Source organism: Capra hircus, chromosome 28, assembly GCF_001704415.2.
Source record: "Capra hircus breed San Clemente chromosome 28, ASM170441v1, whole genome shotgun sequence".
Lineage (NCBI taxonomy): Eukaryota > Metazoa > Chordata > Mammalia > Artiodactyla > Bovidae > Capra > Capra hircus.
The window spans coordinates 9,864,402-9,877,281 of NC_030835.1; the positions used below are offsets into that span (position 1 = coordinate 9,864,402).

The 12,880-nt window shown below is 48.5% G+C and overlaps 1 protein-coding gene across 1 annotated transcript in view; it reads right to left on the reverse strand.

Annotated features, from left to right (window-relative positions):
- The window catches only part of SH2D4B (SH2 domain containing 4B), a 76,124-nt gene that overhangs the window by 18,201 nt on the left and 45,043 nt on the right, over positions 1–12,880 (reverse strand). The window contains exons 5-6 of the mRNA XM_005699280.3: positions 6,222–6,438; positions 2,529–2,653 (exon numbers count right to left, since the gene is read on the reverse strand). Coding sequence (XP_005699337.1) covers positions 2,529–2,653; positions 6,222–6,438 — 342 coding nt within the window. The remainder of the gene's footprint in view (positions 1–2,528; positions 2,654–6,221; positions 6,439–12,880) is intronic.

A 12,880-nucleotide genomic window follows, 5' to 3' on the forward strand; every position in this document is an offset into this window, starting at 1 on the left:
TACACGTTGAAGTCCAAAAATAGATATTTTTCCCCCAAAGCCAAGCTTACATGCAATAGCTTTTCTCATGAGTATTTTTATATAACCAGAAACCTCTCTTAGAACCCCTGGAACATAACAATGAACACAGGAAAAAGGAGGAATGGCTTAACATTTTTTCTCTTTTTAACAGAGGAGACTTTTATCAAGAACCCCGTGGTCCCAGTGGGAAGGCACCTCCTCCTCCCCTCCCCCTCTGTGCTCCGAGTCCACTTTCCCAGACTTTCTCTGGAGAGGAGGAGTCTCAGCCTCCGGGAGGCGTCAGCACCCACGCTCATGTGCTCATGGGCAGAGCACATTTGTTGGCTTGATCTTCATACATATCCCATGGAGTCAATGTTATGGTCACGGATGAGGAATTGAAAGGACACACCCAAGCTCACAGAGCTGCTAGGTTCTAGAGAGGGCCCCAGATCTTCAGACTCCTGGTCCACATTGTTCTTTGAATTACGGTTCAACAACACATCCACATGTGTTTGACAGCAGGGAAGAAAATACAAAGTCACAAGAGTCCTTTTTACACCTGAATTTTGCACCTAAAATTCAACTAAATTAATGATGACTGCTTACCCCGGGGAAAGAAAAGATTTACATTAGGATTGTGATAGATTGCATTATTGGCTCAAATTCTCCTCCCCTCCCTGTCTTCACACTCTTTGACACATGGCTTTGCAGTTCCTCACGTGAAAGGAGCAGAGTATTTTTCCCACCTTCTCAACTCTGTGACACACTGTGGCCAACGGCATGAGGTGAAAGTGATAGCATGCTGGTGTGGAGGCTGGGCTTCCAAAGCCTGGCATGGTGCCACTTGCTTTCTGGCTCCTGAGAAGAGCATGCCCAGGCTGGCCTGCCGGTCCCAAGAGCAGCATAGAGCCACACAGAGCAGAGTCCCCACCGCCCCAGTGATGATGCCCAGCCAAGATCAGCCAAGAGCAGAGCCTCAGCCAACCTGCAGCAGTGGCTCCCTAACACTGACTGTGCGGCAGGAGGCTTCTTCTCTAGTACAGATTAGCAAGGGGGAGTCCCACTGAGGATGCTATAGGGAATTGCTACAATGGGAAAGAAGCTGGACCATACCAGGACTTTCAGACTTTGGGATTTTAGGTAGATGTATCAGTAAAAAGCCTCTGGAGAAGGAAATGGCAACCCACTCCAGTATTCTTGCCTGGAGAATCCCAGGGACAGAGGAGCCTGGAGGGCTACAATCCGTAGCACCGCAAATAGCAGGACACAACTTAGCTACTAAAAAACAACAACAAATCAAACCAAAATCGTGGAAACCAACATGGGATTCCTCCCTTTTTCTGAGCAAAGGCAATATATAAAAAATAACCATTGCTTACTATCACCATCAGTTCATAAGAGTCAGGACATGTTAACACTAAAACTGAGGAGAGGATATTATCTTTGAATATGACACAGCCCTTTCCAAGCAAAGATAGCTGGCCACCCTCCATATATGAGCCTTTTTCTTTCCTCTTGTCACAGACCAATGAAAACTTTGTCACTAAATAGCTCTGGTCCATGTATTAGCAGCGTTTCTGCATGCTTTATCACTTGTGTGAATTGCAAGACTTAAATCACATTTCTGTTTGCTCTGTGACAATATAAAAATTACATTTTTAAAACTGGGATAAAAAATAAAACTAAAGATAAATTTGAGGACCTCTGCCATGCCTTCTCCCCTGGCAGAGCAGCCAATAGCCCTGACAAACACCCTCCTCAACACTATGAGTCACACGCTATGCAAGCACCTAAGATGCTAGTTTGTGCTTTCATGATTACAATAATGTACGAACAGAAAGGAAAGCAGTGATCCCAATGGAAGCTCTCCCAGGGCTACAGGGACACATCACTGAGACAGAGGTTCCAGGCAGGGAATCCCTGGGACCAGCTCCAGGGACACACAGTGAGGCCACGCATAAACATTGACTGTCTTTTTCTGAGCCATAAGAAGCCCCTCCATCCTGTTGGGTATATGGAGGCCCAGGAGAAGGAAGGGGGTCACAATGCCCAGAGAGAAATGCCTCTGAGGGACCCTTGATGGCCAAGCAGGCTGTGCAGTGAGGGTGGTGCACAAGAGCCCTGTTCATCCCTTCCCAGCAGAGGGGGCAGTGCTCGTCCGAGCCCTGGGGGCCTGCGGGCTCCTGCACAGAGATGTTAAGCCGTGATCTCTAACGGTCTCTGTGAAGGCCCCTCAGTGTTCCAGCACATGCCATGGGGACATCAAAGCCTGTGCCTCGAGCTCAGCAGATTCAGTGAGCACAGAAAGGGCAGACACCAGACCTCTCTCCACTGCGCTCTCCACAGGCAACCAGGAACACAGCCTCAGCCCCAGGAGACCGCCAGCCTTTGTGGGGCCAGAGCAGAATCAGCAGAGTCTAACGCCCTCACTCCCCTGATTGCAGCGGCCCTTCAGACTCTGCCCCAACCCCAGAGGGAGGCTGAGATGTGGGAACCTGCCCCAGGGATCTGGAAGGTCAGCCTACCGTGGAACCAGGGGGCGATGGCTTTGGTGTTCCTCTCGAAGCCCGCTCGGCGAGGCAGCTGCTCCTCCTTAAACCAGCGGACTATGACTTCTCTGGAGACGGGGCGCAGGGGCCGCTCCCAGGTCCTGCTGAGACAGACACCACGGAATGTGGGAGAGTCACGAGGGAGGGGCAGGGGGCGGGGCAGGAGGGAGGGGCAGGGGGCCGGGCAGACCACCGCGAACACCCGGTGCCCACACGCACGCTTGAGGAAAGGATTAAATAAATCCAAGTACTTGACGGCTCTCTGCAGATTATAATGTACCAGCTGTTCGTATTTTTCCCCAAAAGAAAACTGTTATCACTTGTTTTGGGGGAAAAAAAGCATACTAGCATAACATTGTAAAGCTACTATACTCCAATAAAAAAAAAATCTTTTTAAAGGAGGGGGACTTTCCTGGCAGCCCAGTGATTCAGTGGTTAAGACTCCATGCTTCCAATCCAGGAGAGGGGCGGGGACCCTCAGGTTCAGTCCCTGGTATGGGAACTGGGATCCCACCAGTTGCCTGGTAAGGCCGATATTTCTTTTAATGTAAAAAAGAGAAAAAGAAAAAGTTACACAAGTGCAAGCAGGAAATAGGACAGGAGGGGATGTCTGAGAGGGAGAAAAGGCCAGGGCATAAACAGCAGAATCTAAGAAGGACCCTAATGTAATGCCAGCAAAATCATTACATGTGCGTGTCCTCCACCCTCCCCAAACCCCCACCGAAGAGGATGCTGGTTTTGCCTCGCCCCATCTCCCGCTCATCTCCCCTGCCCCTGCCGTCTAAGGGGACACCTGTCTTGGCCAACTAGGTTTCATGATTTATGACACAGTGTCAGGACAGGGAACAGCCTCAATCTGCTCTGAAAATGGCTGAGCTTCACCTCCAAAAAATAAAAAGGGAAAGGACAGAGGAACGAGAGAGGGGCAGGAGCAAGGCACTACGCTGGCTGACTTTTGACTGGCGATCTGGTGAGGGTCTGAAGATCCCTAGAGTGAGATGAACAGGGGCACTACTCCCATGCTTTCTCATATGCTCCCACAAAAGCCCAGATTTTACTTGCTTTTGTGTCTGTACTGTGGCTCCTGGATATACACAGAAATTCTGTTTTCTTGGAATCATACTAACAGGAAGCCCAGTAAGGGTTGGACAGCATATGCCCCATAACAGCACCACCACTGTCTGCGGAGCAAGATTTGTTCTTGTTTAGTCGCTAAGTAATGCCCAGCTGTTTTGTGACCCCATGAACTGCAGCCTGCCAGGCTCCTCTGTCCATGGGATTTCCCAGGCAAGAATACTGGAATGGGCTGCCATTTCCTTCTCCAGGGGATCTTCCCCACCCAGAGATCAAACTCACGCCTCCTGCAATGGCAGGGAGATCCTTTACCACTCAACCACCAGGGAAGCTCAAAAATTCCATTATATTAATTTATGGTATGAAAGCAGAGCAGACTTTGGGCCCACCTTAAACAACTGCAACTTTTTCACCTTTCCACCTGAGTGACAGAAACCTGGCAAATTCTCACGGTCATTGCTGTCTGGTCCACCTAATAGCACTGGCATTTAGAATTCACCACCACTGTCATCTTCTCATATACAATAAACATCAGCTGTCCCCTTAGGCAGTCATTGCATTTCCTCTGCACCAACAAAAACGGACAACGAGCCCAGGACTTCCTGGCAAACCCCAGAATGAGCTCCTATTTTTCTGCCCTAAAATGAATCCCTGTACTCACCTGCGGTAGTGAACACTGCAGATTTTTTAAATGATTGCATAAGAAAGACAGGGTTTCCCTGGAGGCTCAGACAGTAAAGAATCCTCCTGCAATGCAGGAGACCTGGGTTCAATCCCTGAGTTGAGAAGATCCCCTGGAAGAGGGCATGGCAACCGACTCCAGTATTCTTGCCTGGAGAATCCCCATGGACAGAGGAGCCTGGTGGGCTACAGTCCATGGGGTCGGAAAGAGTCAGACACGACCGAGCAACTAACACACAAGACAGGGGGTGAGGTTCCACTGAACGGCTCAGAGGCATGATCAGTGGGGCTGTTCTCCAAATCCCTTCCTCCCCACAGCCACCTCCATAGGCAGAGCGCCTCTAACCAGCTTTGCCGCCCTGTATCCACCCTTCAGCATTTTCCTCTTCTCAGGAACCTCTGAGTCCCTTTCTCTTTATGAAACAACCGTCCTGCCCCCAACCTCTTCCTTCACACTTGCATTCCCCAGTAAATAATTATGCTTGGGGAGGAAAAATCCTTTGGTTTCTAAGACTCATTATCCTCAGAAGGCAAGAGGAGGTTATACATGACAGCAAGGAAAATTCATTCACTCTTGTCCCTCTGTTTCCAAGTAGAGAATCTGATTCCCCAGAATGTAAATGCTAGGGGGAGATGCTCCAAGAGGCCACCTGCCCAGAAGCCTTGCTCCTGCCCCTGCAGCTCTCTCCCATCAACCCTGTGTCTGCCCCCAGTACAGCCAGGCAAGCATGTGCTGGCACCACAGTGCTGAGGGCAGTGAGGCCACAGGGACCTGTGCCACAGGACAGCCACAGGAAAAAGGCTGATGCACGGCTTCTGGTGCCTGGGTCTGCCATTCCATCCGCCTGGTCCCTGGTTCCCCCACCCCACGCAAGGGGGCTCCCTGTGGCTGTCACTTCTCCCCTACTGACAGCTACACCCAGACAGCCTGGAGCCAGACTGCAACAATCCATGCAGCTCTATCTTCTGAGCCTGAAGGACAAATTATTTGTCTCCTTAAAAAAAAAAAAAAAGCACAAGAGGAAGAAGATTTCTAACTATGTCTCTAAATCCAGTAAACATAAAAGAAACTCTGATCTCATAAAAATCAAGAATTCCTGCACGACAGGAAACGTGATCGTAAAAGTCAAAAGACAAATGACAGGTTGAGGGGGGGAAATGTTTTATCATAAAGAAGAGACTCTTTTCCCCTATATTTTAGGAGTTCCTAAAAATAGATCAGCCCTGAATATTCATTGGAAGGGCTGTTACTGAGGCTGAAACTCCAATATTTTGGCCACCTGATGTGAGGAGCTGATTCACTGGAAGTGATCCTAATGCTGGGAAAGACAGAAGGCAAAAGAAGAAGGGAATGGCAGACGATGAGATGGTTAGACAGCATCACTGACTCAGTGGACATGAATTTGAGCAAACTCAGGAGATAATGGAGGACGGAGGAGCCTGGTGTGCCACAGTCCATGGGGCTGCAAAGAGTTGGACACGACTTAGCAACTGAATAACAATAAACAAAAAAATAGATGACAAAAAGACCAATAACACAATGAAGAGGCAGGATAGGAAGAGACAGGTATGGAAATATCAAAAACCCTTAAACATATACAAAATACTTCATCTCATGAAATGCAGATTTAAACTTTCACTGAGATATTATTTCTCACAAAAAAAAAAAATCTGACAACATACTGCTGGCAAGGCTAAAGAATGAGAGTGCTCACTGGCACCATCTCTGTGGAGGACAAATTGGCCTTAGCTATCAATACTATACATGCATGTAGCCCTTAATCCAGTGGTCCCACTTTTGGGAATCTCTGTTGTAGATAGTAGTTGCCAGAGTATAAAATTAATGTCTACAAGGTTACTTACTAAGGGCATTGTTGGCAATAACCAAAGGTCTCAAACAACACCACGACCCACCTGCCAGGCACAGCCAGGGGTGAAAGGGGCCCCGGGCCTGGGAGGTGGTGGTAGAGTCTCGCCTCCTGCTCGTGGCTCTGGCCGAGCTCTCGGAACCTGGAGCTGAGTCCGGCAACGGTGCCCTTCTGGATGGCGCGGAGCGAGTGACGCTGGTACTCATCCCGGGCGCGCTGGGCTCGGCGGCTCCTCTCCTCGTCAGCCGCCTTGGATCGACGCACTGGAAAGGAAGCGAGAGCACGTTCACCACGGTACCCACTTCCCAAGCTTTCTTCCTTTTAAAGTCAGGTATTTCCAGGGACTTCCCTGGTGGTCCCGTGGTTAAGAATCTGCCTTTCAGTGCGGGGGATGGGAGTCCAATCCCCGGTCAGGGAACTAAGATCCCTCCTGCCATGGGGCAACTAAGCCCACACCCCAGCTAGAGAAAAGGTCTGCATGCCACAGTGAAGATTCAGTGGAGCCAAAATTTTAAAAAATAAATCAATAAAAATATAAATAAAATCAGGTGTGTCTGATACCACAGCCCCTGCTGTTTCCTACAAAAAGCCACAAGAGCCCTTCAGATCATCCCTCCTCATGGTACTCATGTGGAAACTGAGTGCCAAAGAAGCTGGGTCAGTGGGCAAGCCTGGCAGGGACCCATACTCCCCGCTACCAGAGGAGGAGTCCTGGCTCCGGCTCCCTTTCTCTTTGGTTCCCTGAGGCCTTGAAGCTGGCGGGTGAGTGTGCTGGAGGCAGGGAAGAGGTGCTTCAGTGACTCTGTAGCCACAGAGCTGCCGTGTCTGCCGTGACGCCCCCTCACCAGCATGTCTTTTTGTGTCTCTCGAGGCAGGTTGGACATCTGCAAGTTTCTGCTTCTAAAACTCAAAAGGAAGTCCTGGAGCCGGGAAAGTGCACAGAGCGAGGAAGACCTCTGAAGCACGGTCTCGAATTAAAACGGATTATTTTGTGGTCTGACTGCATCAAATCAGGCCCCATCTGCCCCTACAATCCAGGCCTTTTGTAGAGAACTCTTGGAGCTGGCAGTGTCCTCATTGCACAGGTCCAGGGATTGCCTTGGCCCAAGCCTTAAGAAAAATCTTACCCAAAGTCCAAGTCTGATCCAAAGGTCATCCAACACCTGTGGGGCACGCAACTGCAACCTACCAATGCCAGGGACCTGGGTTCTTTTGGCGCTTGCAGGATACAAGGCAAATGGTCCTCATCCTTAAAGAAAGAGTGTCTCCTCTTCAAGCAGTCTAAGTCCATTCTCAAAACACACCATCTCCCAGATCTGAGGAAGGCAGCGGGAAGTCTGTCCCTCAGAAAGTATTTATAGAAGTGGAGGTCACCTAGACTGAGAGTGCCAGGGTGGCGGGAGGGGGATTTTCTTTGGTCTATTCATTGCTGCATTCCATCAGCATATGCATCCGTCAGCAGGTGATACATATGCTTGAACGGCTGCACCCCATTAAGTATTTAACCCTGCCAGGCTCTGAGCTGAATATAGAGATAGCAAAGACGAGACTGTTCCCGCAGGACACTCAGAGCGTAGCTGGGAGAATAAGACAAATAAATATCTGTAGCATAAGGAGAATAGGAACCCAGCAAGTCTTGTCGGAGTTTAGGGGCTGCAGCACTCAGGTTCTGTGAGGGGGTCAGGAGACTGAGCACCCCACTGGGCCTGGAAAGGTCAACAGGAGCTTTTCCAGGGAAGGAAGAGGGAGGAATCCAGAAGAGGCAGGGGGCAGGGTCGGCAGGGGAGAAAAAACCTAATTTCAGTTCCTGGTACTAAGAACACCACAATACCTGCCACCACAGTTTCCCAGCATGGGCTTTCCAGTCACGAGACTACAGACAGAACACAGAAGCGTCTGCCCCACCAGGAGGGCTTCCCTGGTGGCTTAGTGGTAAAGAATCCACCTGCCAACACAGGAGACCCGGGTTCTATCCCTGGGTCAGGAAGATCCCCTGGAGAAGGAAATGGCAACACACTCCACTATTCTTGTCTGGGAGATCCAATGGACAGAGGAGCCTGGTGGGCCACAGTCCATAGGTCGCGAAAGAGTCAGACATGACTTGGAGATTAAACAACAAAATCTCTTCAGGGTCCAGTGACCTTTGAGAGTTGACAGCCCTTGAGAGACAGCCACAGTCAGTGATAGAGGGACGTCACATGCAAAGTAGGAAGACAGGCTTTGGGAACTCAGCTAGGGGAGGGCACAGGCTGTGGGTCACACAGGGACTAAATCCAGCCTCCCAAAGTCCAGCCCTGGTTTTGCCATTGTCTTCCTCAGAAGCCTAAAGTGGCTCCCAGTATTTGTAGGACAAAAGGCAAATCCCTCGGCCCTTAAGGAATATCCCTTCCACCCACTTTCTTTTCCAGCCCAATGGGCCTCTGAGCTTCTCCCCACCCTTTGTTCAAGTGCCACCAAGCTCCCCACCATTCTGTAAACTCCCCTCTGTGCAGCTGTGTCCACCAACTCAAACCAGCTGTGATACACGTGCAGCCAGATCAGCTCAGAAATGCCAGGCAGCAGTACAGAGGGTACTCAGAGGTGACGACATGGCCGAGGCTGTGAGCAGGAAGCCAGCCCTGCCGCCCAGCCTCGATTATGGAGAGAGACTGATATGGAGTCAGGGTCAGTGGCAGCTCCAGGAGGGCTTCTTGGGTCTTTTTCTCTTCTTGTGTTTCTTTCTCTTTTTTTTTGACACATAATTGATGTACATAAATAAGCTTAACGTGTTCTATGTGCTGATGTTGACATACTTAATATATTGCAAAATGATGATCACCCTAGCATTAGCTAACTCATTCATCAGTCACATAGTTACCTTTTCTTTTTTGTGGCGAGAACATTTAAGATCTAGTCTCTTGGCAACTTGAGCTTCCCTGGTGGCTCAGATGGTAAGGAACCTGCCTGCAATGTGGGAGACCCGGGTTGGATCCCTGGGTTGGGAAGATCCCCTGGAGAAGGGAATGGCTACCCACTCCAGTATTCTGGCCTGGAGAATTCCATGGACAGAACAGCATGGTGAGCTATACAATCCATGGGGTCCCAAAGAGTCAGACACCACCGAGTGACTCACTTTTTCACTTTCATTCTAGGCAACTTAGAAGTATATAACACATTGTTGTTGACTACAGTCTCTAAGCTGTGCATTAGATCCCCAGAATTTATTCATCTTCTAATTTTGTACCCTTTGATTAACTTCTAACTCCTTCTCACCCCGCCACCCCTGCCCCCAGGCCCTGGAAACCACCATTTCACTCTTTGTTTCTATGGGTTTGACATTTTTAGATTTCACATATAGGTGAAATTGTGTAGTATTTTCCTCTGTCTTTTGCTCACTTAGCATAATCCCTAAAGGTCCATGTATGTGTGTGTGTGTGTGTGTGTGCGGGTGTGTGTGTGGTCTTCATTCATCCGTTGACATATGCCTTATGTTGTTTCTGTAGCTTGGCTACTGTAACTGTTGCAGTAAACATGAGAGTACAGATATCGCTTCAATAGCCTGATTTTATTTCCTTTCGATATATACCCAGAAGGGAGATTGCTGGGTCATACAGTAGCTTTATTTTTAATTTTTTTGAGGAACCTCCATAGCGTTTGCCATAGTGGCTGCATCAATTTATACTCTTACCAACAGTACCCAGGATCCCTTTTCTCCAACCTTCATCAACACTCTATGCCAGCTTTCTTTTGAAAATCCCTGAATGCCTCCAGGCCTCAGTGTTTACCTCTGTCAAAATAAGAATGATGTGAGTGTCCGCCTCATTGAGTTATTATAAAGATTAAATGAAACATATAAAACACTATAAACGATGAAGTGCTTTGGAAAAGCAATGTCTTACTAAATCCGGCCTCTGACCTTGATCTTTTCTTCAAATTTCTCAAAGCCTGATTCTGGAGCCAAGCTGCCTGGGTTCAGATCTCAACTTCATTTACCAGCTGAGTAACAGTGGACAAGTTAGTTAATCACCCTGGGCCTCCATTTTGTCAAAAGTAAAACGGACACAATAATGGTCCCTACCTCATATAGTTGTCATGAAGTTACTATGAAACTAATAGAAATCACTTACAACTGTGCCGGGTACATTTTGAGCACCATGGTGTTAGCTAAAGGTTTTATTTTCATCGGAAGTGAAAAAGGTGAAAGTTTTCGGCGCTCAATCATGTCTTTGCGACTTTTGCCGCCCCATGGACTGTAGCCTATCCGTCTCCTCGGTCCATGGAATTCTCCAGGCAAGAACACTGGAGTGGGTGGCATTGCTGCTGCTGCTGCTAAGTCGCTTCAGTCGTGTCCGACTCTGTGCGACCCCATAGACGGCAGCCCACCAGGCTCCCCCGTCCCTGGGATTCTCCAGGCAAGAACACTGGAGTGGGTTGCCATTTCCTTCTCCAGTGCATGAAAGTGAAAAGTGAAAGTGAAGTTGCTCAGTCGTGTCCGACTCTTCACGACCCCATGGACTGCAGCCCACCAGGCTCCTCCATCCATGGGATTTTCCAGGCAAGAGGGTGCCACTGCCTTCTCCATGGGTGGCGTTAGCACTGTCAAAATGCAGACATAAGCAGTTCTCAGTCAGTCCAGGAGGGGGCACCCTTGACGCTCAGTGGCATGGATTCTGGGTCTGTTTACAAGCAGCTTGTGGGACCTTAGTTCTCCTGCCAGGGCAGTGAAAGCGCCACGTCCTAACCACCAGACCGCCAGGGAACTCCCAGCTTACCCTAAAGTAAGTTTGAAATCATCAAAGGTTGCTTCTGTTCCTTCTCTGAATCTGGGATAGATTCAAAGTGTAATCATGGGAATCTGCGATGGAAACCCTCACCCAGAACTCAAAGCTTTTTTCTTCTATCCCAGTAAAAACAACCACAAGCACCTTTGGCCTTGAGGCAGCAAGTATCAGACTGTCTTATACTCCAGAGGACCCCACTGCAGAGGTGGGGCCCCAACCAAGTCAACTTCGCTTCCTCCTACAGCCCGAGTTCCAGTCCAGGACGACTTCCCAGAAGCCTGCTCAGTAGGCACGGCAAGGGCCTGCACTGCACGCAGAACAAACGGGGATCAGAGCCATTCCCACTCCTAAGGTTGCTTCCAAGGTCTCCTCTCTCCATCTGGTAAAGGGGAGAATGAACCTCGTCTCTCAGAAATAATGTAAAGACAGCTGAACAGCAGGAAAACACTGAAGACCAGAAGAAAAGCTGAATTCATAGACTGAAAAATGGACCAACCACAGAGATACCTCTTCACACCTATCCGTATAGCTATTGTTTTTAAATTAAAAGAAACATGATAATAATAAGTGCTGGCAAGGATGTGGAGAAATTGGAACCCTTATGCAATGTTGGTGGGACTGTGAAATGGTGCAGCTGCTGTGGAAAACAGTACAACAATTCCATAAAAAAACTAAACGCACAATTACATATGGTCCAGCAATGCCAACTCTAGACATATACCCAAAAGAATTGAAAGCAGGAATTCAAATAAATATTTGTACACCCATGTCCATAACGGCATGATTCACGATAGCCAAAACATGGAAATAACACAAATGCCCATCAATGGATAGGCAGATAAACAAAACACAGTATATACATAAAAGGAATATTATTCAGTCTTAAAAAGGGAGAAAATTCTGACACAAACTACAACATGGTTGAAACTTAAAGATGTTAATGCTAAGTGAATAAGCCAGACACAAAAGGAAAAGTGTTGTATGATTTCACTTATACTCCACGTATTGTACTTAGAGTAGCTAAATTCATAGAGTAGAAAGTGGTGGCCACCAGGGGCTAGAGGCAGGGTGAAATGAGGGGTTATTGTTTCATGGGCCAGAGTTTCAATGTGGGAAGAAAGCAAATTTCTGGAGGTGGGCAGTGGTGATGGTAGCAAAGCACCAAGAGTGTGCTCAGTGTCACTAAACTGTACACTTACAAGCAGTTAAAATGGTCAGTCTGAAGCTGTGTCAGTTCAGTTCAGTCGCTCAGTCGTGTCTGACTCTGCAACCCCATGGACTTCAGCACGCCAGGCCTCCCTGTCCTTCACCAACTCCCAGAGCCTTTTGTCAAACTCACGTCCATCACGTAGGTGATGCCATCCAATCATTTCATCCTCTGCCGTCCCCTTCTCCTGCCTTCAGTTTTTCCCAGCACCAGAGTCTTTTCCAGTGAATCGGTTCTTCGCATCAGGTGGCCAAAGTATTGGAGTTTCAGCTTCAGCATCAGTCCTTCCAATGAATAATCAGGACTGATTTCCTTTAGGATTGACAAGTTGGATCTCCTTGCAGTCCAAGGGACTCTCAAGAGTCTTTTCCAACACCACAGTTCAAAACCACAATGCCTTTGTTGGGGTTTTTTTACCTTTTTTTGGCCACGCCATGTGGCCTGTAGGATGCAGGATTTTAGTTCCCCAGCAGGGGTCAAACCCGTGCCCCTACATCGGGAGCTCAGAGTCTTACCCACTGGACCACCAGGGAAGGCCCCTACCACAATATAAAATTAAAAAAAAAAAAAAAAGCCATTCTGTAACATTCTGGCTTAGAGAGCACTGGGCTTAGAATGAAGAGGCCAGAGCACAGCAGGTGTTGCCATTAGCTAGAAATGTACCCAGCTGTGTGTGCCCCCAGCCATCACTCAGTTCTCTTACCTGCAGATCAGGGGGAAAGGCCCCTTCCAGCTTTG